Source organism: Nomascus leucogenys, chromosome 10 (genome assembly GCF_006542625.1).
Source record: "Nomascus leucogenys isolate Asia chromosome 10, Asia_NLE_v1, whole genome shotgun sequence".
NCBI classification, from domain to species: Eukaryota; Metazoa; Chordata; class Mammalia; order Primates; family Hylobatidae; genus Nomascus; species Nomascus leucogenys.
The window spans coordinates 71,880,172-71,908,162 of record NC_044390.1 but is presented as its reverse complement, the minus strand read 5'-3'; the positions used below and the strand labels follow the sequence as shown (position 1 = coordinate 71,908,162).

Genomic DNA, 27,991 nt, shown 5'->3' with positions numbered 1-27,991 from the left:
GCAGGCTTGCAACTTCCTAGCAGTGGCACCATGGATGGCCATTTAGAGAGGCACGTCATTCAGTGCCAAAAACATGGAGTTCTGAAGGCACATCAACCTGGGCTTGAATACTGGCTCTGCCACCACAGCCAATTACTGACAGCCTTCATGGCCTTTTCACATGAGTGGTGGAACTGTGTGATCACGGTGGACCTTCTAATGCATTACTCTACAAAGAGTTTATAGAAAAAGTGGAAGGAAGAAAAGCTTCCATTCACCCGATGAACAGAAAGAATTTGGATCTATGGTGGTTTTTACCAGGGCTGAGTCTGCCAATGGAGCCTGCATCTCCATCCTTTGATACACATGAGCAGGGCATGCTAAGGTCCATGGCCCACCCCACCCCAACAGTCTTTTGTTAATGAGCCATGAACAAACCATACACAGAAAGCAGCTTCTTTTTTCTTCAATTTAATTGAAGTTACTTAGAAAAATAATCAGGCTTGAATGGCTTTTCCTGGAGGAAGGTTCATGAACATTTTCACGCTTTTGTTGGCAATGTGGAATTCAGCTTTCTTTAACAGTACAGCAAGATACAGGGAGCGTTTTCTACAACAGGCCCTCTACTGCATACAAATATGTAAAAAAAGAAAATCACACTCCACAAAGATGTGACATTACATGTCCATATGCCATACTGAGCATGCTCATAAGAAAGTAGTATGGGCAGCTCCTTCTGGACCTAACAAAGTGTAGCAGACTGAAATTTGCCTGTTATCAGCCAAGGGTCAAGCGGATTCTAGAAGGCCTTGTTGCCTATAGGGTTCTAACTGGTTGTGATGGAATAAAGGTTGGAGGAAATGCTGGTGGTGGGAACTCGGGGGAGTGATGTGGTCAGTCCTGCTGACATAGAGGTGGGCAAGGAAGGGATTTGGTCACTGGGATTGCACAGAATGGGGCAGCTGAGATTGTGTGTGTGTGTGTGTGTGTGTGTGTGTGTGTGTGTGTGTGTGTGTGTGTGTAGGGGAGGACTGGCTAGGAAAGCAAGCAGAGTGCCTCTGCTTCTTCTGCCAACTCTGTCTCAGCACTGATCCAGACCCCACCAGCCAAGCGTTTGTGGGACCCACACACTTTGCTCTGGAACTTTCTAGTGGCCTGGATTAGACCCCTGTGCTTCATGCCTTTGCCACCAGGAGAACCAGTGCAACTGAAGTTTCCACTGCCTGCTGCTCTCCTGTGGCATCCACATCCTGAACAGGCAGGAGGGTGCAGCTCACCTGGTGCACAGGGAGGAGGAGGAACGTCCCCTCTGAGATACCACAGGTCTGCAGACCACCTCTTCCCAGACCAGCTGGGGAGGGCAGGGAGGCGGGGTCTGGAGGAGCTGCGGGAATCATCTAGAGCTTTCCAACCAAAGGGATAAAGCAAGCAGGAATGTCCTTGCAAATACTGCCCTGGCTGTACCTGGTCTTTAAAACACAGCAGCACCTTTGAGAAGTGGCTGGGAGATGGGACGCCTGCCTGTACTTTTCTCCAGCTGAGCATGCATAGAAAGCAGTTTCAAATATTCCTCTTTAAAAAACACAAACTTTCATTTTCCAGGCATACTTTACCAGTGGATTTCTTTAACCAAGGACACAGAATACTTTCTACATTCTGCAAAAACAGTTGAATCCATTTTTTTTAAAGTTTCAATGCCATTAGAAAAGAAAATGTGAACACAAAGCAAAACATGGGGAGAAAGAGTCCCTCATTCCAGAAGCCTATTGATGTCATGTCCCCTGAAGGACAATCTTTCTCACTTAAGAGAGAGAAGCCGGATGAAAGAAGGCCATCTTCACATAACAGTGAGCAGGCTTGCACAACTGATCAAAGACGGACACAGAAATGCAAAGCAACATGAATTTCCATTGAAATCCCCCCAAAAAGCACACAGTGAACGATTCCAAACTATGAAACTGAGGAAGCACTCATCAAGAGATCATTCGTTCCCACTGAGCACCCTTTTGAGCTTGAGGAGTAGGGAGCCACCCTGGGCCCTATACCCCACTCGCCCTCTCCTCTCTTCCTTCTGTCCACACCACCCAAGACTTCCTCCACTGCCTCTGGGAGGGATGGAATCGTAGTCCATGGCAGTATCCAGGATTAGAACCATTGCACTTAAGTAAAAGCTTAATTCATTAAAAAAGTACCTCTGTTGCTATAAACCAGATGGAGACTGTGGTGCTATTTTGTATTTTTTTTTTTTTTTAATGGAAGGGTGTTGGCGTGGCAGTTTTATCCTTGAAGACCTTAGATACGCTAAATCAACCTAAGCAAAGTATACTCGGTGGAACCTTAGCTCTGTGGGGTGATCTGCAAAATAGAGTATCCTGGTCATGTAAGTTCAGGAAATGCTACAGACTCAAGGATTATTTTTGGGGATTCACCATGCACAGCACACATTGAAGGCTGAAAAGTCCTGCAGAAAGGAAACTAACAACTTCGTTTCTTAAGGATATTTGACCACAAAACCCTTAGTTTGCATCACACCAACGTGATGCCTCCTGGAACCTGTGTTCTGTAGAGTATGTATTAGAAAATGTTGGACAACCTGTTTCATTATCAGAAGTCCCATTTCTGAGGACAGTGTTCTCTGCCTGGAAATAAGGTCCAGATTCTCAATTCCAGGGACAGCCAAGGTCTGTCACTCTACCTAGTAAAACACAATGCATAAATCTCCATCTATCAAGGGTATAGTTGCTGTGCCCTTCACAAAGGGGAGAGAGCTCGGAAGAAGGTACACGTTTTATAAATAGCTTCAGCTACCTTCTCCGGCCCGCATCTCACTCACGTTAAATAAAATAATTTCCCCGGTGAGATGTTGCAGCTGCTGCCCACTGAGCTTGCTGTGAGCTTTACAATACAATCTTAATAGTTTCTGTGAATAAATTACTCAATTTTTGTTTGTTTAGAATATCCTCACCCCTTCACTATATACTGCATCAAAAACAAAACAAAAGGCAAAACTTATCCACACCCCATCCCACCCTCCCCTATTATTAAAACTATTATTATTATTATATACAGTATCTGCTACCAACTCATTCACTAGCTGTAAGAGGGATGTGGCTCAAACTTCAACCGAGAAGCATCAGCAATGCTGGAAATGAGAAGCATGTTTAGATGTTAATTAGCAAGGAACAGGAAATGAAAAGTTTCCAGGCTTCCAGAGGAAATGGGGCATGGACTAAGAGCATGGAAGGCTGTCCTTGCTGCTCATGCATGGCAGTTACCAGGGTGCTGATGGTCTTTCAGCCTCTGGAGGACGTGAGAGGGTGTGTATGTGCGTCTGTGTACAAATAGTCCACCTCTGACCTTCATGAGGGGTAAAAACCATTGCAAATCCCCGAGTGTACGAGTCTCACCTCGGCATTTCACACTTGTACGTGGCAAGCAGTAGAAGACAACACTTCTACATGGGGATGTGGTGCTAGGCTAAATGGAGATGACAGTAGGAGGCACTTGAGGAGTGTTCCCCTTTCCTCGCCCAAGGCAGACATTGCTAATCAACCACTGCACTCTTCCACACTGTGCCTGGAGAATCCATTCTGGGGCTTAAAGGCAGACATTACCCAGCAGTTGGAGCAGGCACATGATAGGAAACATTTTTTTAGCATCTTTTCTGTTGGGCAATGAGCTTGGGATCACTGACGAAGATAAAGTGGCCTGCTCCGAATGTGAGGTTTTCAAATTTGGGCCATAGAAAAATGTAAATTTGTAGGGGTCATGGACCATCTGTTGTTGCTCATGAATAGTCCAAACCTCATGTCAACTCCATGAATAATAGCAGGGGTTTGCTAATTGTTGAGCTGGATGCTCTATGTCATGTAAAGCTTTTTGAGGGCCAAGACTATTGGGTTTGTTCAACGCTCTATCTTCAGGGCCTAGTATATAGTAGATGCTCAATAAATATTTGTTGAATATAAAGCAATAGCCACTTCACCTTCACCGCAACTGGCACTGCCAGTTTAAAATTCCTGTTAAAAAAGCCTATTCTATCAGATTGCTAAGTCTGGTGAAAAACTGTTACAACCAACTTTCTCCTTGGGTTAAAAAAAATATTATTTCTTTAGTGCAAGGGACTTTCAGGTCGATTGGAATTGGTTTGGAATGAGTCCCTCGCAAAGATGCCTCTAAGTGCAATAGCAACCTACTTATTTCTAGCATAAATTCAAGAATGGTGGCATCCATACACATGACAATGGCTGTTATCACATGACTCCATGAGAGGTTAGTAAGGAGAACATTCATGCCCCCAAATGAGCTGTAGCAAGCGAAGCAGGAAACATAGATTTCTTCTGGAAAGATGTTAGAATTTTGCTGCCACAAAAAGAAATAATGAGACCATGTTTAAATAACTATAAATAATATTAATTAGAATTTATGGAATGCACAATTCATGGAATTCACCAGAACACAAGAAACTTTTGAGACAGTGTTGCAGTATTCACTTCTACAGACAAGGACGACCCATCCTATTTCCCCTGCAAAGACGGCTGTCCTTCCCTACGAAGGATTTTAAATAATTCTCACTATGCTGCTCGCAGCATCATCCCCAAAGAAATATTAATTTACAAAATAACCCAATATCCATATAATTCTTTTGACAAATAAAAATCTTAAATTAAAAAGCATGATTCTCTCCCTCTCCCCACCCCCTTTATTCCAATTTCAGGTAGCTTGGCACTGAGTAATTGAACATTAAAAAATCGAGTTTGTAGACTTCGTACAGCTGCGTTTGGTGCTCTGAGCTGATGTTCTGGAAGAATTCTGTGGTCATTTCATCAGTAGTTCTCGTAGACTTTGCATAGGTGGGGAACTTCAGGTAGCTGCCCACTCCTGCCAGCTGCAGGACGTAATTAGAATCCTCTTCCAGTGTCTCGTACTTGCCCACGAGGTCATAGTGGATGTGGCAGGGGTGGCAGAGTGAGTAGACAGTTTGCCAGTGTTCGTTGAAAGGCTCCTCCCGCTGGGTGTGTGGGTCGATGAGATAGGCCACAAACTCCTCGAATTTGACATCATCCCCTTTGCGCAGGGCCTCCTGGGTGGCGTTCTTCCGCTGGCGTTTGATGATCTTGGTGCCGTACCGCTTGTGGAAGGAGATGTTATACTTCTGGGTGAACTTGTTGCGGTAGGCGGACACCAGCCTCTCGAAGGGCTCCCGGACAAACAGGAACTTCATGTAGCTTTTCAAGCGGTGGTTGATTTCTGGGATGCTGTACTGGTTCAGGGTCTTCAGGTTGGCGGAGACATGTGCCTCGTTGGCCGGGATCTCCATGGGGTCGCTGTACTTCCCCCGCCCGGTCAGGACCATCATGAGCCGCTTCCAGTTGGTGCAGGCCACCTTGGGCACGTAGCAGTAGATGAGCTCGTGGTCCTCATCCACCACCAAGTGCTTCAGGTCGTTGGGGGTCAGCACCCTCCGCTTACGGCTTGTGGCGCTGTTGGCTCGGCACGTGTCTGTCACCTGGTCCCGCCGCATCTGGTGCAGGACAGCAGTGTTTGAGAGCTCCAGCTGCAGAGGAGACACAAGAGGAATAAGAACTCAGTACTTGCCTGAAACATTTCCACCTGGCTACAAGTAGATCATAAATCCACCCGTTCAAACACATATCTAAGCTGGGTGCAGTGGCTCATGCCTTTAATCCCAGCACTCTGGGAAGCTGAGGAAGGAGGATAGCTTGAGGCCACAAGTTCAAGACCAGCCTTAGCAACATAGTGAGACCCCATCTCTAAAAAAATTAAAAAATTGGTAGGCATGGTGGCGTACACCTGACATCCCAGCTACTTGGGAGGCTGAAGCAGGAGAATCACTTAAGCCCCAGAGTTCAAGGTTACCTTGAGGTATGACTGTGCCACTGTGCTCTAGCTTGGGTGACAGAGCAAGACCCTGTCTCTAAACACACACACACACACACACACACACACACACACACACACACACACAACACATGGATCCAGATCTCATGATGTATAAAGTGCTCTGCTCAGCACTGCTAAGAGACATAACCTAAATCACTCATAGTCTAGGAGGTGGCAGGGCAGAGAGCTGTCAGCCTCAATAGAGGGCAAAGGGAAATGCTTGGGAAGATGTGTGTGTTCCTCTGAATTCTAATGACAGGTGACAGCGTGCTGGCAGTCCTCACAGCCCTCGCTTGCTCTCGGTGCCTCCTCTGCCTGGGCTCCCACTTTGGCGGCACTTGAGGAGATCTTCAGCCCACCGCTGCACTGTGGGAGCCCCTTTCTGGGCTGGCCAAGGCCGGAGCCCACTCCCTCAGCTTGCAGGGAGGTGTGGAGGGAGAGGTGCAAGCGGGAACTGGGGCTGCATGCGGCGCTTGCGGGCCAGCTGGAGTTCTGGGTGGGCGTGGGCTTGGCCCCCCTCCCCATCCCCCGCTCAGAGCAGCCGGCCGGCCCTGCCGGCCCCGGGCAATGAGGGACTTAGCACCCGGGCCAGGTGGCTGCAGAGGGTGTACCGGGTCCCCCAGCAGTGCCAGCCCACTGGCGCTGTGCTCGATTTCTCACCGGGCCTTAGCTGCCTTCCCGCGGGGCAGGGCTCGGGACCTGCAGCCCGCCACGCCTGAGCCTCCCACCCCCTCCATGGGCTCCTGTGCGGCCCGAGCCTCCCCGACGAGCGCCACCCCCTGCTCCACGGCACCCAGTCCCATCGACCACCCAAGGGCTGAGGAGTGCGAGCACATGGCACGGGACTGGCAGGCAGCTCCACCTGCAGCCCCGGTGCAGGATCCACTGGGTGAAGCCAGCTGGGCTCCTGAGTCTGGTGGAGATGTGGAGAACCTTTATGTCCAGCTCAGGGATTGTAAATACACCAATCAGCACCCTGTGTCTAGCTCAGGGTCTGTGAATGCACCAATTGACACTCTGTATCTAGCTGCTCTGGTGGGGCCTTGGAGAACCTTTATGTCTAGCTCAGGGACTGTAAATACACCAATCAGCACCCTGTGTCTAGCTCAGGGTCTGTGAATGCACCAATCGACACTGTGTCTGGCTGCTCTGGTGGGGCCTTGGAGAACCTTTGTGTCGATACTTTGTATCTAACTGATCTGATGGGGACGTGGAGAACTTTTATGTCTATCTCAGGGATGGTAAACGCACCAATCAGCGCCCTGTCAGAACAGACCACTCAGCTCTACCAATCAGCAGGACGTGAGTGGGGCCAGATAAGAGAATAAAAGCAGGCTGCCCGAGCCAGCAGTGGCAACCCGCTCGGGTCCCCTTCCACACTGTGGAAGCTTTGTTCTTTCGCTCTTTGCAATAAATCTTGCTACTGCTCACTCTTTGGGTCCACACTGCTTTTATGAGCTGTAACACTCACTGCGAAGGTCTGCAGCTTCACTCCTGAAGCCAGCGAGACCACGAGCCCACCAGGAGGAACGAACAACTCCAGACACGCTGCCTTAAGAGCTGTAACACTCACCGCGAAGGTCTGCAGCTTCACTCCTGAGCCAGCGAGACCACGAACCCACCAGAAGGAAGAAACTCCGAACACATCTGAACATCGGAAGGAACGAACAACTTCAGACGCGCCACCTTAAGAGCTGTAACACTCACCGCGAGGGTCCGCGGCTTCATTCTTGAAGTCAGTGAGACCAAGAACCCACCAATTCCGGACATGCTAAGAGCAAAAGTTTCTCCCCAAAGGCCATTCACTCCCAGTCCAAACCAGTGCTCACAGTCCACCTAGAACAGGAAACAGGAGGGCACTCTGCCCTGCTCTGCCACCGCCTGCGTCTCCAGCACCCAGAGACTCAGAGACCTTCACAGAGTGGTGGCACCCTATTGTTGGCTTCCTGCCTTACCTCCACCACCACTCATGAAAATTCAGTGTGGTCCTTCTTTTATATAAATGGAATAATATTAATTGTGATTAAAGTTACAGAGAAACTGGGGGCACAGGGCTATGGAATAGTTGCTCTGGAGCTACAGATGAGGTGGTGTCTTGGTAGCCTCCTTGCCCCAGGAACCAAGCCCCCATTCATACACTGGTCTTTTAGGGTTCTCCATAGCCCAGTGCCAACCCACTTTTCCAGCCTGATTTCTACTCCTCACCCCTTCATAACCAGAGGGGGGTCCCGAGAAACCAATGATTCACTCTTTCCTTTTTGCCTCAAGCATTCCTTAGGCTGGGCCCATCTGGGATTCTCCCCTCTCAATCTCTGCTGGTACAAACTTGACAATTCTTTTCTTTTCTTTCTTTTTTTTTTTCCAGAGTCTTACTCCGTTGCCCAGGCTGGAATGCAGTGTTGCGATCTCAGCTCACTGCAACCTCCGCCTCCAGATTTCAAGCGATTCTCCTGCCTCAGCCTCCCAAGTAGCTGGGATTACAGGCATGCACCACCGTGCCCAGCTAATTTTTCTATTTTTAGTAGAGACGGGGTTTCACTATGTTGGCCAGGCTGGTCTCGAACTCCTGACCTCAGGTGATCGGCCAGCCTCAGTCTCCCAAAGTGCTGGGACTGCAGGGGTGAGCCACTGTGCCTGGCCCAAACTTGACAATTCTTCATGGCCCCACGCACTCCCCCGCCACACAAGTGGAATAATCACTCCCTCCATTGAAGGTGGAGTGCAACCCTGGGTACTCCAGTGGGTACAACACTGAGTGTGCTTCATAGCACAACCCTCCTGTCTACTTCATTCTTGGTTTTCTCAACTCCTGTGGCCACCTGCTTCACAGGGACTCAGAGCCCCAGAGTCACTGCCTCCTCCAGGCCAGACTGTGGGTGACTTTGAGTCCTGAGAATGCAGCTGTATCCGTGAAATCCTCCAGTCACCTGGAAAGCCAAGTCAGTAGAGCCTAGGACTTGAGTGCAGCCCAAGTATCTGCCCCTGCTGCTCCAACTTTGAACCTCAATCTGCACAATTTTTACTAAAAGGTGCACAGGGCCATTGGGATGGGCCTAAAGTAGGGCCACTGATGAGTTTGCTGGGGAACTGAGGGGCATCATGGTAGCCACCAGGGAGAAGCCATTGCATCCTGCATTAAGCTCCATGTCCATCTCCTCTCGTGGTCCCCAGGATGAAGGATGGTGATGGTCACCATGACAACAGCAGACAGTATGACTAAGGAGCTACTCTGTAGGAGGCACCTTCACAGGTGATTTAAATACATTATGTTTAATCTTCCCAGCAACACGCTGAACTATAACATGCCATCGCCACTAAAACTTTTTATCCTCAACGGAGGAAGCAAACCAAGACAGAGTACTAACACTTTGCAAGGTCTATGTGTGAAGAGTATGGTGATTCTCTCACTGCTTTAGCCTCACAAATAACCAGTGGAAATCTGGAAAGAGTTGCTAGTATCCCCCGAGGTGCGTTCCCCTTTGCAATCTGACATTGACACTCCTCCCATCAAGAAGTAGAGACTCTATTTCTCCAGTTCTTTGAATGGGGGCTGGCTGTGACTTGCTCTGATGAGTAGAATGAGGTAGAAGCAATGATGAACACGTTCTAAAGCCTATTAGGAAGACCTGCAGTTCCTAGCCTTCACGCTGTTAGAATGCTGCCCTGAGACAGTCATGCTATGGAAAGACCTGTCCAGCCTCCTGGAGGATGAAGACTGGGGCACTGCAGACCAGCACCAACTGCCAGCCATCCACTGACCACAGTGGTGTGAATGATCCCAGGTGAGACCAGCAGACCTGCCCGATTACCTACCCACAGAGCTGTGGCAGATGACATATCAGTGCTGTGTTAAGCCACCAAGTTTTGGGGTGATTTGTTGCCCAGCAATAAATAACTGAAACAGGAGAGTTGAAAAACACGAGAGCTGAGGGTCCCAGCCAGGATATGATGCTGAGACCCTCAGCCGGATTCGAGAGAAGCAGGGGCACCATATATATTTTCAGTTTCCACTTGGTAAAACCAGGTTGGCCTGGAGTTTCCCAAATTGGAAATAACTGGCAGATTACTGACCTCTGGTTATTCACAGACCAAATACCACCACTCAACAAATGTATCCCCACTATAAAGGGCAGAGCAATGACCTATATGTGCAAAGAGGCCTGGGCTACTGAACCACGGATCCAGTTTGCATGTTATTATGACCCAAATATGGGGCCTGGACTTTTCTTGGCCTTTGTTTTCTTGCCTGTGCAAAGGAGATCCTCACTCCCATGCCTTGCTAGGCTGGTGTGAGGACTATAAGGTGTGTACTCCATGGCCTGAACACAGTAGATACACAATCAGTATTATTTCTTCCTTTCCTCCCTCTCTAGGCTGCCCCTGCCTTGCCTGTAGAAAGAGGCAGTTAGATTAGCTGACTGCCAGGGTCTTGGCCACCTTTGATGTTGGATAGAGCCCAGTTTCTTCCAGGGTAGCCAACTGGTGGCCATGCATTCTTTTCTGGGTCCCATAAAGAATCTTCCAGAATATTCTTCCTTAGTGTCTGGGTATTGTTTTGTCTTGCTGAGATTTTGCCACAAAGGCTCAATGCCCAGTGGTCATGGGTCCCCCATCAATCCAAATCTCCACTGATGCTATTTTTTAGTTCTCCAAGTATAAGTGACACTAGGCATATGCCAAGAAATATCAAAAGCAAGCTGCAGAATTTCCTAATTTTCCCTCCTGCACAATATATATCAGGATGATGATGACACCTAACACTGACTAGGTGAGTGCTCGTTGTGAGCCAGGTAATGCTCTTCACGCTTCACACCGACTAACTTCTTTAATGCAATCAGTAATAATGGAGATTATTAGGATCTCCGTTTTATAGCTGAGGATTCGTCAGATGCACCAACACGTGAATGATAATACGGAAAACGATTTGTGGTGCACTCCTTGTTCATTACCTTGAGGAGATTCCCCCAACATTTGTAAAGCTGTGGTGGTCTCGGCATTGCCTTCTGTCAACGAGGAAACAGGCTGAGACGGGCAAAGTGACTGCCCAAGGTAAGTCCTTCTAAGAGAAACAGAACTGTGACTCAGATCTATGCTTGTCACACCATTCTGGCATGAAGTGTCTGCCTTATCAAATACAGGGACCACAAAGCAGAAACTTTGTCTTTCCATAGCGGTATCCCCGGTGCTTGCAAAAGTGCCAGCCCCATAGGAGATGCTCCATAAGTGTTTGTTGAGTGAATGAATGAATGGCTTAATAATCTCTGTAGGGATACTTGATCTGTAAGCAGGAAGACCCCTCTGTAGTTAAAGAAATTTCTGGGCCAGGCGCGGTGGCTCAGGCCTGTAATCCCAGCACTTTGGGAGGCAGCAGCGGGCTAATTACTTGAGGTCAGGAGTTTGAGACCACACTGGCCAACTTGGCAAAACCCCATCTCTACTAAAAATACAAAAATTAGCTGAGCGTGGTGGCGGGTGCCTATGATCCCAGCTACTCGGGAGGCTGAGGCAGGAGAATTGCTTGAACTCAGGAGGCGGAGGTTGCAGTGAGCCGCGATCGCGGCACTGCACTCCAGCCTGGGCGACAGAGTGAGACTCTGTCTCAAAAATAAATAAATAAATAAATTTCCCAATTGTTTGTTGATATCTTAAAGTTCTTTCATAGAGCTGTACTGTGACAAATAATGTCCCTCCCAAATTCATGTCCACCCAGAACCTCAGAAAGTGATTTGATATGGAAATAGGGTTTTTGCAGATGTAATTAGTTAAGATGAGATTATGCTGGATTAGGGTGGGCCCTGACCCAATGTGTGGTGTCCTTATAAGAAGAGAAAGCAGAGACACAGAGACACGCAGGGAGAATGCCACATGAGGACAGAGTCGGAGACTGCAATGATGTGTCTCCAAGCCAAGAAATGCCAAGGACTGCCGGCCACCACCAGAAGCTGGGAAGAGGCAAGGAAGGATCCATTCCTCTGGAGCCTTCAGAGACAGCATGCCCTGCCAACAGCTTGATTTCAGCCTTCTGGCTTCCAGGACTGTGAGAGAATACATTTCTCTCAGTTTGTGGTAATTTGTTATGATGGCCTCAGGAACCTAATAGAGGAGGTCAATCATTCAAGTGATAACTTTGAGCAAGTTGGTACAAATTATAAGTTTAAAGAGAAGATAACATCATCTAAGAGACTCTTTTATATAGAAGAATAAGGACAGTGTATTAGGGCACTTGTAAAGTACAGTGAGGATAAGATTTGCAATAAGAAGATCTGGGCTTGGTCTTGGGCAAGAGCCTTAACCTTCTGAGTCTCAGTTCCTTTATTTGCAAAATGGGGGCAGCACCACCTACCCGGCAGGGGTGGTGACTACAAGCAAATGAGGTACATTTCAGCATTCAGTAAACAAGATCAACTCTAGTACAGGATTTGGACAAGGTATGGCACAAAATAGGTAGTTAATACGTAGGCATTCTTTTATCAAAGAAGAAAAAAGAAATCTGAAAAAGAACACCTGGATAGGAATCTCAAAGACAAATTTCAGCAGCTCTGTAATTTTGTTGCAGGTCAGCCCTAGGTCATTGGATTCAATTAATATTTATTTTGAATAGGAAAACTCTGACCTTTGTAATTCATGACTTCTTAGCTGATGTATTCATCACCCTAAGAGAAGCATTCATGGGCCTCTTGGGCTATTGAACAGTGCCATTAAACAAAACCAAACCTGTGTTTAAAGGAAATGAAAGGCCTAGGAAGGAAATGGGGCCCATCAATTCTGCCATTTGAATCGCTAAGGACAATTTTGAAGGCAGTAAGTTACTAAGATGAGCAGAGAAATAAGGGGATCTCCCCCTTACCACCCTCCCAAACTCTTTTGAGTTGGAGACAATTTTCTGGCCACCTGAATCCCCAGGGAGGTAACATCCCAGTTAATACTGCATTCAGGACCACAAAGGCAGGAAAAATGGAAATGACACCAGCATATCATTTTACATTCAGTTGCAGAGGCAGAAAATAACTCAGTGGGGCTTTTAAACCTGGTATTTGAGGTTTCTTTCCCCTCCATTTCCTTCTTCTCCACAGCAGTTTAAGGGGCAAATGGTGCACCTGCCACAACGAGGCACACACAGTTTCCCCTCAGGAAGACTCTGGGGTAGGGGTCAAGAGAATGCTTCTCAAATCCAAGACAGAAATTCACCTGGGCCTCTACTATTAATGTTTTTAAAAATACATTTTAATTGGTTTTTATAATTTTTTAATTTTAAAATAATTTCAAGTGACAGAGTAAGCCCCTTATCTCAAAAAATAAAAATATTTTCAGACTAGTGTTGATTTAAATTATTAAAAATAAAATGGTACTAAAATGTGTACAAGCTGGGCACGGTGGCTCACACCTGTAATCCCAACATTTAGGGAGGCCGAGGCGAGTGGATCACCTGAGGTCAGGAGTTCGAGACCAGCCTGGCCAACATGGTGAAACCCCGTCTCTACTAAAAATACAAAAAAAATTAGCCGGGCATGGTGGCGGATGCCTGTACTCCCAGCTACTGGGGAGGCTGAGGCAGGGGAAAATCACTTGAACCCGGGAGGCAGAGGTTGCAGTGAGCCGAAATTGCACCACTGCACTCCAGCCTGGGTGACAGAGCGAGGCTCAGTCTCAAAAAAAAAAAAAAAAAAAAAAGTGCAGAAATATAAAACCAGGTGCACAACTACCAGTTCAAAATAAACATAAACATTCAAACGCAGAACATTAACATGAGGGGTGATGTTGTTTTACTGGAACTAAAGCCCTGCCTGAAACCACGCAGATGCTCGCTGACTGCTGTGGGTCAGGGTGTCTGGAGTAGAGCTTCCCTCTTCTGTGCTGCATGAGGACTCGGTTTCCTTACCACTTCCTCATTCCTAGTTACTATGAAACTCAGCACGCTGGAATCTCATTTGATCTTTACTTGCTCATCATGTATATATTTTCCTTTTCTGCTCATTTCCAATTAGCCCAAGACAATAAAAATGGAGCTATACGGAACCACCAAGAACATCAATGAACACAGGCACGATGACTTCATATGGCAGAACTAGGTTATCCGGGACAGACCTGATGATCCAGAAATGGATAATCATTTTTCAAAAGATTATCACCAAAATAAAAATGCTCAATCAATAAAGTTCTTCTATGGAACTCTAGACCCCTGGGGGTTCTATCTGTGGACTTCTTGAACCTTGGTTTATGAAACGTGGATTAAGGACAGCCCTGGACAGGCCAGAGAGAAGAGAGGAATTCTTTGCCATCATGTCAAAATGGGGCAGGAGAGATTTCTGATGACAGCCTGTCTCCACCAGGTCTCAGAAGAGCTTTTGTAACTGTCATAACCCCTCAGCAACTAACATGCTCCCTGAGCATAGTTCCGGAACTACTGATGGGACCAACAGCTATGGGAACATCAGGAAGACAAGAGAGTGAAGAAGACTCACTCATTAATGAAGAAAAACCTGTTCCCTCATCAGTAAAAGAGAATGCCCAATTTTTCCAACCAAGTTTGGTCGATTTTACAAAGAAAGGACTTGTTGATCTGACAATTATCTGAGCTGTGAGAGCAATGTCTTTCTTCTTACATTCCCTTTCTCTCCTCTCTTCCTGTTTGCTTTCTCAAAAAGTTTTGAAGAGACCATAACAAAGGACATATGTGCCGTATGAAATAAAAATAGAAAAAAAATATTCTATGAGGGCTGGGATTTACAATCTCAATTGGTTGTGGGCTTCCTAGCAGCAAAGACAAAAGGGGAAATATGATTACATCTTCTTGCTCTAGTTATCAGAAAAGAGAAACATTCCAGTTGTTTGGAGAGGAACATGCACAAGATTTCAAAGGACTCAGAAAATTCAGTGCAGGAGGCAGATTCTTCGATTCAGTTTGCCTGTGTTGGGGTATTTAGAGGGTTGCTTTCTTCAGCTCACTGAATAATGCCACGATTCACTTCCACCTAAGGTCAACAGAAAGCTTCAGCATGTATGGAACACTTTCACATACACCATCCCATTTAAGGAACCCGTTGGGACTCTTCCAGAGGCTGCAGAGCCTACTAAAAGAAAGTTTATATTTAGCCAACCAGTCCCTACTCCAACCATGCGTCATTCTCTCCTGGGCTGGCTACCCCTGAGTACTAATCATACTTCATGCCAGTGGTTCTCAAACTTGAGCCTACATGAACATTATTACCTGGAGGGCTTGTTAGAACACAGCTTGCTGGGTGCTCCTCCAGAATTTCTGACTCAGTAGGTTAGACAGGCCTGAGAACCTGCATTTCTAGCAAGCCCCTGAAGTGTTTGGGCCGCCATAATAAATACCACAGACCAGGTGGCTTCAACAACAGAGATTTATTTTTTCACAGTTCTGGAGGCTGGAACTTAAAGACTAAGGTGCCGGGTGGGGCTGTTGTTCCCTGAGGCTTCTCTCTTTGGCCTGTAGATGTGCCTTGCTTGCTGCCTTCTCACAAAGCCTACTCCACTCCCCTGCTACCAAAGTCTCTCCCCCAAGCCGACTCCACTCCCCAGCTGTCTCTTCCTCTTAATCTCCCCGCTCCCCTCCCAGCCCCCACCGGGCATTCGCTCCAGGTGTCTCTTCCTCTTATAAGGACACCAGTCAGACAGGATCAGGGCCCCACTCAAAAGTCCTCATTTTTTCTCAATCCCCCATTTAACAGCCCTTTCTCCAAATACAGTCACCTTTGGAAGTCCTGGGTGTTGAGAATTCAACATATGAATTTGGGAGGGACACAGTTCAACCCATATAACATCAGGAGATGCTGATGCTGCTGGACTGGGAAGCAAACTTTGAGAACCACAGCTTTATACTATTTGGAAATGACTGTAATCTAATGTCTTTCACCAATTCATAGCTATACTTAATTACAAAACACAGAACCCAGGTTCGCCATCTGCTGCCGAGGGACTCCTAGATCCACCCCCAGCCCCAGCCTCCAACTCCCTTCATCTCCCTTTGATCTCTCAAAAGTATAAATTAGGTCAGAGGAGGGCTGATTCTAGGAAACCGTGAACATGGCTCCAGGCTCTGGGCTGTGTCCTGCATTCTCGTTTAGATGTCTATTTTTAATTTGGACATTTATAAAAGGCAACCATAATTAGTTTAAGTACCAAATTTAGGGACTGTTTGAAAAAGTCTTTAAAATTTTACTACATTTCATCTTAAAAGGAAGAGCTGGTTTCCCTTAAATTAAAACATTACTGCAGCGTTTGCAATTTCCCTCAGACACAAGAACCCAAATGGGAGGAAGAGAGGTCGCCCCCTTTGACTGTCTCGGGGTGGGCAGAGTCAGGGGACATGCAGGGAAATAGACCCAGATAAACAGGTACATTTGGAAGTATTAAGTGACTGAGGGTTTTCTGAATCTGCCTTTAACAACTGTTAGCTTGGGTCTAGCCTCAGTTTCTCCACTTAAAAATCTGAATGCAAAACCCCTTTCAGCATCTCAGTTGTGCTGCCATCATCTTTCTGTTTCAGAACTGGGGGAGGGGGAGGGGGAGGAGCACCCAATGAGCTGATTTGCTCTGATTATATGACATTTCCTTCTGGTAGAGGAATTCCTAAACTCTCATGAAAAGGGCTAGTCATGAGGAATCACTGAAGACACCACATCCACAGCAAAAAAAAGGGTCACATATTTATACTAGCTGCCATATATTGAGCACTTACTATGTACCAGCTACTGTTGATCTTCACACTCTACGAGGTAGGTATCATTAGTATTTTCAACTTGTGGATGAGGAAACTGAGGCACAGGGAGAATAATTAACTTGCTCAAGCTCAGGGAGCTAGGAACAGGGTCTGGGGTTCGAGTCCAAGCAGACTGTGGTCTGAGACCCTGCATGGTGCAGCCTCCTGAGGTCTGGAGACCCAGCCGGGAGTTATCGGCTCCTGGGCAGCCACTGGAGGCGTGGGTCTCAACCCTAGCAGCTCACTGGGATCACAGGAGAGCTTCAAACACTGAGGCCTGAGTCCCACCCCAGAGATCTGTTATATTTAATTGCTCCTGGAAATCTGAGGCTGCCCGGGTGTGACCCCACTATTTCAGGGGCTCCAATGCCAGAAGCTATAAGCTAAAGCAAAGACCTGGACTGGAGTGGTGACCGGCATATGATCTTGGGCCAGTTTCCTCTTCCTGGTCCTCAGGTTTAAGATAGGGGACTTTTCATTCAGTAGAGCCAGGGGTCAAAGGTCTAGAAGGTCACAGGTCTCAGACATCTTTGGGTGCATTTTAGGGGAAGCACTAAGAATTACATAATGCTCAAAAACTCTTAGGTTTAGAAAAGAAAGGAGAAAAATATTGGGCCTTTAAAGAAACGATCTGGTCTGGACCTGGTACAAAACATAAAGCGTTTAGGAAAGAAGTGATTTCATGTTAACTGACATTAACGTTGTCAGGGAAATTGGTTTCTTTGGATTGTAACTTGTCACTAGGGAAGCACCTGTTTGACTGCAAGGAACAACAACTGAATCTCTGCAGAAGCTTTGCCTTCCTTTCCAAGGCGAAAGGAAGAAGGAAAATGCATAGTGGCTGGAAAGCATTTTGAGCCCTGAAGGTGAGGTAGGAGGCTCTAGGTGATGGTGATGGAGGGCCCGGTGTTAGCCTCGGGATCAGCCCCCAGCCAGTCTCAGCTGACACTGGCACAGGTGAGTGATAGTTCTGAGCTCCATTTTAACCTTGGGAGCTTTATAGGCGGAAAAAAATGAGCAGAAAGGAAAGCCCAGGATTTGCTGAGCAATGAGAAAGGATTGTTTTACCCCAGTAGTTAAAGTACTTCTTTTGTAGGCAGGGTTTATATTGGGTGACCTGGGTTAGAGTCACAAACTCAAAGGCTCTCCAGAACCATCAGGAAATAGAAATGAATGGCCTTGGCACCTTGAATGGGAATGAACCCAATCAGAGTCCCCAGGCCACTGAAGGTGGCTGATGCCACATAGATCTCACTGATACCGTCATTGGGGAATGAGGACCTGGTCTTTCAAGATGTTTCAATTTCTCAAGAGAAGTCAGAATTCAAACCCAGAGCCAACATCATACTAAATGGGCAAAAGCTGGAAGCATTCCCCTTGAAAACCAGCACAAGACAAGGATGCCTTCTCTCACCACTCCTATTCAACATAGTATTGGAAGTTCTGGCCAGGGTGATCGGGCAAGAGAAGGAAATAAAGGACATCCAAGCAGGAAGAAAGGAAGTCAAACTACCTGTTTGCAGATGAGATGATCCTACATCTAGAAAACTTTATTGTCTGAGCCCAGGTTCTTAAGCTGATAAACAACTTCAGCAAAGTCTCAGGATACAAAATCAGTGTACAAAAATCACTAGCACTGTCATACACCAACAATAGCCAAGCCAAGAGCCAAATCAGGAACGAACTCCCATTCACAATGGCCAGAAAAAAATACCTAGGGATACAGCTAACTAGGGAGGTGAAAGATCTCTATGAGGAGAACTATAAGCCACTGTTCAAAAAAATCAGAGATGACACAAACAAATGGAAAAACATTCCATGCTCATGGATAGGAAGAATCAATATCATTAAAATGGCCCTACTGCCCAAAGCAATTTATAGATTCAATGCTATTCCTATTAAACGACCACTGACATTTTTCACAGTACTAGACAAAACTATTCTATAATTCATATGGAACCAAAAAAGAGCCCGAAGAGCCAAGGGAATCCTAAGCAAAAAGAACAAAGCTGGAGGCATCAGCTACCCTACTTAAAGCTATTCTACAGGGCTACAGTAACCAAAACGGCATGGTACTGAAACAAAAAACAGACACATAGACCAATGGAACAGAATAGAGAACCCAGAAATAGGACCACACACCTACAACTATCTGATCTTCAGCAAACCTGACAAAAACAAACAATGAGGAAATGATTCCCTATTCAATAAATGGTGCTAGGGGCTGGGCGTGGTGGCTTACGCCTGTAATCCCAGCACTTTGGGAGACTGAGGCAGGCGGATCACTTGAGGTCAGGAGTTTGAGAACAGCCTGGCCAACATGGCAAAACCCCATCTTTACTAAAAATACAAAAATTACCCAGGCATGGTGGTGGGCACCTGTAATCCCAGCTACTTGGGAGGCTGAGGCAGGAGAATTGCTTGAACCCGGGAGGCGGAGGTTGCAGTGAGCCGAGATCGTGCCATTGCACTCCAGCCTGGGCAAGACAGCAAGACTCTGTCTCAAAAAATAAATAAATAAATAAATGATGCTGGGATAACTGGCTGTCCATATGCAGAAGATTAAAACTGGATGCCTTCCTTATACCATAGACATAAATTAACTCAAGATGGATTAAAGACTTATATGTGAAACCAAAAACTATAAAAACCCTAGAAGACAACCTAGGCGCTCCCATTCAGGACATACGGGAAAAGATTTCATGATGAAGATATCAAAAGCAATTGCAACAAAAGCAAAAATTGACAAGTGAGATCTAATTTAACTAAAGGGCTTCTGCACAGCAAAAGAAACTATCAACAGAATAAACAGACAACCTACAGAATGGGAGAAAATTTTTACAAACTACACATCCGACAAAGGTCTAATACCCAGCATCTATAAGGAACTTAAACAAATTTACAAGAAAAAAACAACCCCATAAAAAAGTGGGCAGAGGATGTGAACAGACAGTTTTCAAAAGAAGACATACATGAGGCCAACAATCATACAAAAAAAAGTTCCACATCACTGATCATTAGAGAAATGCAAATCAAACCCACAATGAGATACCATCTCACACCAGTCAGAATGGCTATTACTAAAAAGTCAAAAATAACAGATGCTGGCAAGGTTGTGGAGAAAAAGGAACACTTATACACTGTTGGTGGGAGTGTAAATTAGTTCAACCATTGTGGAAGACAGTGTGGCGATTCCTCAAAGACCTAAAGACAGAAATACCATTTGACCCAGCAATCCCATTACTGGGTATATACCCAAAGGAATAGAAATCATTCTATTATAAAGATGCATGCACACATATGTTCATTGCAGCACTATTTACAATAGCAAAGACATGGAATCAACCTAAATGCCCAGTAATAGTCTGGATAAAGAAAATGTGGTACATATATACCATGGAATACTATGCAGCCATAAAAAAGAAAGAGATCATGTCCTCTGCTGGGACATGGATGGAGCTGGAGGCATAATCCTTAGCAAATGAATGCAGAACAGAAAACCAAATGCCAAATGTTCTCACTTATAAGTGGGAGCTAAATGATGAGCACACATGGACACACAGGGGAACAACACACACTGGGGCCTTTTGGAGGGTGGAAGATGGGAGGAGGGAGAAGATCAGGAAAAATAACTAATGGGTACTGGGTTTAATACTTGGGTGATGAAAGAATCTATACAACAGACCCCCATGACCCAAGTTCACCTATGTAATAAACCTGCATATGCGCCCCTGAACTTAAAAGTTAGAAAAATGTAAATTAAAAAGAGACAAGTCAGAATATTAGGTTTCATGTGACATCTCTGTGTTCTTAAATGTTAGCTACAATCATTTTACTGGTGTGAGCCGAACCATCCCTATAGGGTTGGCGCCTCCTCCAGGTGTTTGAGAATAGTAAGGGGGTGCCTTCCTCTGGCTGCTCTCAGCCCCCACTGCCTCCAGCCCAGCTGCCCCTGCTCAGTTAGTGGAACCTGTGGGCAACTGCAAGAGAAAGACAAGGCGGAACCAGCCAGACTGTGGTAGTCCCTGGGTGCAGTTAGGAAGGCTCACACTTAGTGGTGGATACTAAGAGATACCTCTGGATCCTCAGCTCTCCCATCCCCTTCCCTGCTTCCCTTTTCTTTGTAGTACTTATCTCCTTAGTTTATCGCAATTTACTTATTTCACTGGTCTCTCCCTTCTTGAATGTTAACTCTGAGATGGCAGGTAGTTTTCACTAATTTTTGTTCACTGTTGTATTCCCAGTGCTTCACATACAGTGGACACTGAAAGCTTTGTTGAATGCATGAATGACTTTGGGACAGTAGGGATTGTTCAGGTCACAAGACGGCCAGTGAGGCTGCATGGGCTTCCTGTGCCTAAACCCGCAGCCCCCACCTCATCTGCTGGTGGAGATTTCTGGCTTAGAGCCTGTGGCTGCCACACAGGAGCTTAGCATCAGCCCTGGGGCTGGCGGCCAAGAGAGAAGAGCGGGGACTCTCGGCCCTGGGTAGAAATGCAACAGCTTTTGATGAGGGAAGGACGCTGGCACTTTCCACCCAACTGGTGAGGCCAAGAAACAAGAGGAGGGGAGTCACATCACGCTGAAGGGGGAGGGCGCCTAGGGCTGCCCAGGAAGGACTTGGTCTGAGGCTGCGTGGTACCCCCAGGGCTCCCTTTCAGCCAGGCCAGGTGCAGCTGGAAGGGCCTTATTGATATCTCAGATCAGCTGTTTGGGCTTCCGGAGGCCTGGGCAGGGTGCCGGAGGGGTGCAGGAATAGGAATGGGGCTGCTGCCAAGCTGGACTGTTTTCCGATGAATGGTGGCCCAGAACAGGAACAATGGTGAGGAAGGGATACAGCTCCCACACTGCTTGGGAAATCAGAAGTAAGGGCAGGCAGGCTGAGCACCTGCTGGCTAGTGCTTTGGGGTCCTCGGAAGTCGCTGCTGGCAGGAGTAGAGGAGGAGGAGCATGGGTCCACTGAGCAGTCCTGGGTGGCTTACCCCTCCCCTAGCCAGGGAGGCCATCAACCTCCCCCACCAAGATGGGCCTCCCAGAGGGTGATGCTCTTGGGAGGCAGGGGCTTGCCACCCTTCAGGATCTCTTCCTGGCCTCTCCCTTCTTTGAACCAGTTGGCTTCATTTGTTCTCTTCCCAAACTGACCAGAATATTCTACTTCTATTTTGGCCTAATCACTTGAGCCCTTCAGGCCTTAGTTTCCCCATCTGCAAACTGGGGACAATAATAAAGTCTACTTCTCAGGGTTGTTTTGAGGATTAGATGAGAGCCCACAAGGAAAGCACATAGCATGGTACCTGGCACATAGTAGGCACTCAGAAAGTAGCTACTGTAAACCTTACAGAGGGTGGTTTCCCAAGTGCCAGGCAGGATAGCAGGAATATTGCTTTGCCTTTCACTTGACAGCATTTCTCAATGTTCAGTGTATGTAAGAATCACAGCGGGAATCTGATGCAATGCGGGTTCCCAGGCACCACCCTGAGTAATTCTGGTTGAGTGGGTCTGGCTGTCCTGGGAACCTGCTCTTAATCGCTGCCCCGTGATGATTCTATCAGGCCAATTCTGAGGCTGGTGGTCTCTGTTTCACTTTGAGAACTGCTGATTGAGTGTCGCTTTTATATGAATGGGTTCTGCAGTGAACGCCAAACACATTTGTCATCTGTGCAAAATGCCTGGCTCATGGCGACTTAATATCTCACTGACATAGAAGACCGATAGAGGCAATTGGCGGCAACTTAGATTGGCAGCTGTTAAGCAAATTGGAGGTCTGAAGAGCAATTTTCTGGCAATGTGAAGATTAGCTATTAATATGTATTAACAGACTGTAAAGGATTCATGGAATTTCACAGTAACTGAACTATGAATTGAGAGGCAACCAAAGAGGTCCATTTATTTGTTAATCAAGCAGCATGTTTCAACAATACCTGATTTCCCCATTGTTCCAAAGGCATGCATGAGCCATGCTCTGGGCCTTTCGTTTCTGTATGTTGCATGCTTCCAGTGAGAGGAAGGCTGGTCTTCCCCCAAGAGAGAGGTGGAGCTAGTTCTGCAGATGGGGCTCCAAAGCCCTCCTCCTACCCCTGCCTGGAAGACACCCTCGTTCTCTCCCCAGTAACCACCACCACCAAGCCTGGGGCCCCAACAGAGCCATTTCCACCACTTTTACCTGCACCCCTTTGCCTCAAGCTGCTCCATCCTGATCATAGTCAATGTCACTATGAACAATGTGAGCTCAACTCATGCCCTCCCTCCAGGGCAGCTGGGATAAGGCCCAGGTATCTCAGTGTCCCAGGCACTTGGTGCCCAATACTTGCAGAATTCAGAAAAGGGTGATTAGCTTTGTGGCAACACATGAACGTCTTTGCAGAGTACTAAGAAGATTTTGTTTATCACTTCACTGCCTTTTTCCTCTTTCAAGAAGAACGGCCCATTCGCAATCATAGTGAAAGTGAAACAGGAAGGCCATCGTGGAGTGCTAGAGGGACAAGCACGTCTAAATCCATCCATCAGCTGTTTACTGAGGAAGTCAGACATCTCTGCGGCTTCTTAGGCCATGGCCGAGGACATGAAGATACAGATATCCAGGAACAGAGTCACACACGATAGCACGGACACAGACCCGGGGCCCAGAGGTGAATAAGACACCCTCAATTGCATGACATCAGAGGTATTAATATTCTTCTGCCTGTAGAGCTTTCAAATAATTTTACATCTCAGAGTCCTTAGAACCCAGAACTTCAGAGTTACAAAATACCTTTGTGATTATCTGATACCACCCTCTGATTTTCAGATGGCAAAACTGAGGCCCAGAGATGAGAGCTCACCCACCCACTCCCAGAAAGCAGCAGAGCAAAGACTGGAACCCAAATATGCCTTTTTGTTGTGCTGCTGGACTACAGAGCAAAAAGAGGGATTTTCTCTTTCTATCCACCCAGCAGCCCTTGTTGGAGGTGCAGAGATGGATTCCAGGGCAGAGCGAGGGGGCGGGGAGTGTCATCTGTGTGGTGCCATAACATTCCTATGAAATAAAAAAACCATCTTTGCTACCTTCCATCAACCTCAGAGGAGTATTTTGACAACACATGTAGATCTATGATCAATGGAAATTATAAAACTAAAAAGAAGTGAGTGACCCATTTTATTATCCAGAATAGGGAACGTGGGATAGGTCCCCCTGGGCTGGCCTGATTTCAGAGCTCATTAAAGAAAAATGAGGCAAGAACTGGGAAAAGTCTTTGCATTTTTTTTTAAAAGGCCAGTGACCCTACTGAAACTAAGTGGTAGAAACCAAATACATTGATTTCAGGATACAATTTTTACAGAAAATCAATGTCTCCCTGATCTCATTCAATAAATACTGAACAAAAATGGAGAGTATTTGCTTTGATGGAACAAAGGTTTACTCTCCCTAGGATGTCTGGAACTCTGCGGAGATGAGCGAGCTCATCAGCACAGGCTGGAGATCAGACTCTGGAGTCAGGCAGACCAATCTGGATGTAAAATTTGGCAGTGGCCCTGACCAGCCCCATGATCTGGGGTCAGTAAGATTCACTCTCCCGGCCTCAGTCTCCTCATCAGTAAAGTGGGAGCTGATGAGAGCACAAACCTCACTGGCTCTTATGAGGTTTAAAGGGATAAAGTCTGCAAAGAACTTACTGTGTCACTTGACCCACAGCTGCTCTTAATGGACAAGCAATTAATATTCACAGTTAAAAGTTTTTTCTCATGAAAAAAATAGAGTTCTTTACTATGTGGCTGTTTCCATCAAGGCGCAGCAGAGCAGAGTGGTTCAGAACACAGGCTCTGCAGCCGGACAGCCTGGGCTTAAAATCGGGCTCTAGTACTTACTGGCTGTGGACCTTGGGCAAGTTACTTAATCTGAGACTCAGCATCCTCATCTGTAAAATGGGGATGATGGTGCTATGGACCTCCTGTGGTTATAGATAATGGTGAGAATAGCTGACTATATGCCTGGTGCACAGATGAATACACTGGCCGAGAGAAGTCACTCTACCTTCTAGAAATTCAGGCCAACGTGGTAATGAAAAGACAAGGACATCTTTCCCAGCTAGAATTTTGCCCTAAGCTGCTGACAAGGAGGGAGAGTGGCTGATGTCACTTTTCCTTTCACTTTCCCTGCCTCCCCTGGTTGGAGCCCAAAAAGTGATGAGTTCAGGGTGTTCCAGGTGGAGAGGGCGAGAACGCTCAGGGCTGCTCTTGCCTGCACCCACTGCCCGGGCTCCTCTGGCACGCACAGGCATTGGTTCCCAACCTCCCGCTGACAGCGTCTGCCACCTGCAGGTCCCGCTTTGCCCTGGATGAGCTTTGGACTGGTCAGCTCGCCCCTCACTCCTGCCCAGCAGGCTGTCTACCTCCCAGCCCAGTCCTCTGTCTTCAGGAGGGACCCTGCAACCTGGTGACAGCTCCAGCCTTGGCCTGAATCAGTCCAATGACTGCCAGTTATGCAAACAGGCCTCAGATTGAGGCGCTGGGGGAGCCCAGTTTGAAGCAAGATATGATTTCAGGGAGAAAGCACACATTCTATACGGACAAGGAACAGAAAAGATGGCAATGCAATGTGGCAGCTGCAGTATAATTTAGTGGCCAAGAGAAGACGCTGGTGTCAGATTCCCAGATCTGGCACCTACTAGCTATGAGGTCCGGGCTTTCTCCTAAAGCCTCTATTTCCTCACTGTAAAATGAGCCAAACAGTACTCCCTGCTTCAAAGGTGGCTGTAAAGCTCAGATGAGAGGAGGGAGTTGCATGTGCCCCTGCAGGTGAGCGCTCAGGAAACACCTCATTGCATCATGGGGTGGGTGTGAGGATGAAGTCAGGAAGGCCAGACCAGGCCCTTGCCTGGGTGTGTGTTTAGTTCATGTTCAGTGCTTTTATTAAGCACAGGTGCCATGGACGCATGGCACAGGAGTGCTGTTCCAGCTTGGGAGAGCAGGGAATGATTTTCCCAAGAAACAAGTATTCATGCAAAGCCCACAGAGGAGAAGGAGTGAGCTGGCATCAAAGGCCATCTAAGAGAGGATTGGGTGGGGGAACAGGGAGTGCAGCCTTGAGGCCACAGAGAGTAGGGCACCTCTGCGAACCTCGAAGCTAGTCGGGAAGGGGAAGGGCTCCATGGCTGTCCCTGCACAGGCTTTATGCCCAAAATGACAGGGCAGGCCGGTCTGCTGAAGAAGGATGAGCCCACGGGGTCTGGGAAGGCTGCAGCACCCCCCGACCAGGGCCTTCCAGAAAGGAAGTGTAGCAGACATAATTACACCGGTCTAGCAGGGCGGGACGTTGGGATCCTTTTTTATACACTAAGTGGCATTCTCTGAGCCAAAGCAAAGAACAGAAAGGTTCAAAAAAGCAAGTAGGGTCGGGGCCTGGGGGGTGGGTTTTCATGAATGAATCTGCTTCCTGTGGCAACTGACGCCTCCAAGGGAGGCCCCTTGGCTCCAGGGAACAAAGGCATCCAGTGACAGCTGGGGACAGGCCACCCAGCCTTCCCAGGGGACAGCCTCGGCCCTCCCTTTCCGCCTGACTCATCTTTCACCTCCCCATGCCCAGCACATTCTCAGGCCAGGCCCTCCCTGCAAAACTGCCTGGTGGGGGATTCTCCCTCCTCTATTTCTGAAATGTTCTTTTCTTTTGAAAAACATCAAAACCACAGTCTCTCAAGAGAAGTCAGAAATACCTCCACTCTGTGTCTTCCTCCACTGCCCCGAGGAAGGCACTGGGCAAAAGGGTCAATGCGAGATCTGGAATGAAGCAGAAAGATCTAGAAGGCTCTAGATCAACTGATCATTCACTAACTAATCTATGACCCCAAGGTGGCCAGACAAGGGAAAACTACAAACTCACCTGCAGGGCTCTGTGATGGGTCAGGCATCCCACGAAGCACTTGAAAGTCACCATCTCAGTTAATCCTCACAATAATCCCCAAAGTGATATCCCCAACTTACAAATGAGTCAACTGAGGCTCAGAGGGCTTGAATTCATGTCCCAAGGCTCAGGCCTTGCAAGTGGTGAGGCCCAGGTTCCACCCTGGCTGTCCTGTTCTGAAGTACATGTCTTTGGCCCCCAAGTCAGCCACCCCCACGATGACCTCCCGTGTGACCTCAGTCATTCCCACGGGGGATGGCAAGAAGCCCGCAGGCTGATCCACAGCCCAGATCTACATGGCTTCTGGGTACAGGGAAGCCCCTTGGGCAATGATTATTGAACTCGGTTCTTAGTAGGGAAGTTCTGATTAACTTCCTTTCCTTTAAGTTGTTACGGAGTTTTAAAATTCCCATAGCTAATTGCTGAGGCAGAATATCCCATAAAGATCATCTATAAATGCTGTGAAAGGAAAGTCACATTTTGTTATCAAAGATACTCCTGGTCTCAGTTGTGTAAGTCACAGGGTGAGGTTTGGCCTTCTTGAGCCCTGAAGCCATACTTGGTTTCTATCAAGACTCACAATGAAGATGCTTTACGCAGCAGAAGGACGCATTTCTCCTACGCTTTCAAAAATCAGATTTTCAGGGCAGTTTATACATGACGTCTAGTACACCTACAGCGCTGTGTGGGGGACTGAAAGGGACTCGAAGGAGTCTCTTTCATGGACACCTGGATGGAGTTCAGAACTGAACCAGCTTCTCAAAGGGCTACTCTAAGACCCCCAACCCGGCCAACTCTGGGCAAATCAGAGTTCACAGGCCAGACTCACAGAGGGCCAGGCGGGCTTCCCGAGTTGTACGTGCAGTGGGTCCCAGCCCAACAGCCCACCACTGCATCTCTGAGGCTTTGCTACAGCTCAGTCAGCCTGGGGTGCTCTTCAAACTGGGCCAGAATCCAGAGGGCAGGGCATTTTCCCTGAATGTCATAGGAACTTCTAACCAGAAACATCTGGAAATACATGGGACTCTGCCGGATGCCTCTGGGTAAATCTCCAGCTCAGCCAGGCCGGGCATTCTCTGTATGAGCTTGTGAGTCACTGGTCTTTTTCTTATCATCACCCCCTACAAAATGGCCCTCCCCAACCTTCCTTCTCTCTTCTCTTCTGTCTTCTTCCTTTCCTTTCCTTTCCTTCCACTGAACATGCCACACGCAGGGCAGTGAACGTCCTGTTCCTTCTCCATGGAATGTTCTTTCCCCAGATTCTGTAGGGGCACAGGGATGGTATCTTGCAGGGGGAACTTTGGGGAAGGGAGGATTTATACCAGAGGCGAGAAGCATGCTCTCACCTTCCCGTTGGACATTGCCCATGGAATGTCCCACAGGAACCTCAAACTCGGAATGTCTGAGAGTGGTCACTGCCCTCTTGCTGTGTCCCATCTCAGGGAATGGCACTGCTGTCTGCCCAGGTTCCCTGCCAGGTACCTAGGCACCCACTCCCCACAGCCTGG

General features: G+C 47.4%; 1 protein-coding gene across 2 annotated transcripts in view; it reads right to left on the bottom strand.

The window, feature by feature from the left end:
* Positions 1-434: 434 nt before the first annotated feature.
* CHST11 (carbohydrate sulfotransferase 11) overlaps positions 435-27,991 on the bottom strand; it is a 307,178-nt gene continuing 279,621 nt past the window's right edge. The window contains exon 3 of one of the 2 annotated variants that reach the window (XM_003269953.2): positions 435-5,536. In XM_003269953.2, coding sequence (XP_003270001.1) covers positions 4,682-5,536 — 855 coding nt within the window. In that variant the 3' untranslated portion in view covers positions 435-4,681. The remainder of the gene's footprint in view (positions 5,537-27,991) is intronic. The other variant, XM_012510119.2, reaches the window with a different exon arrangement.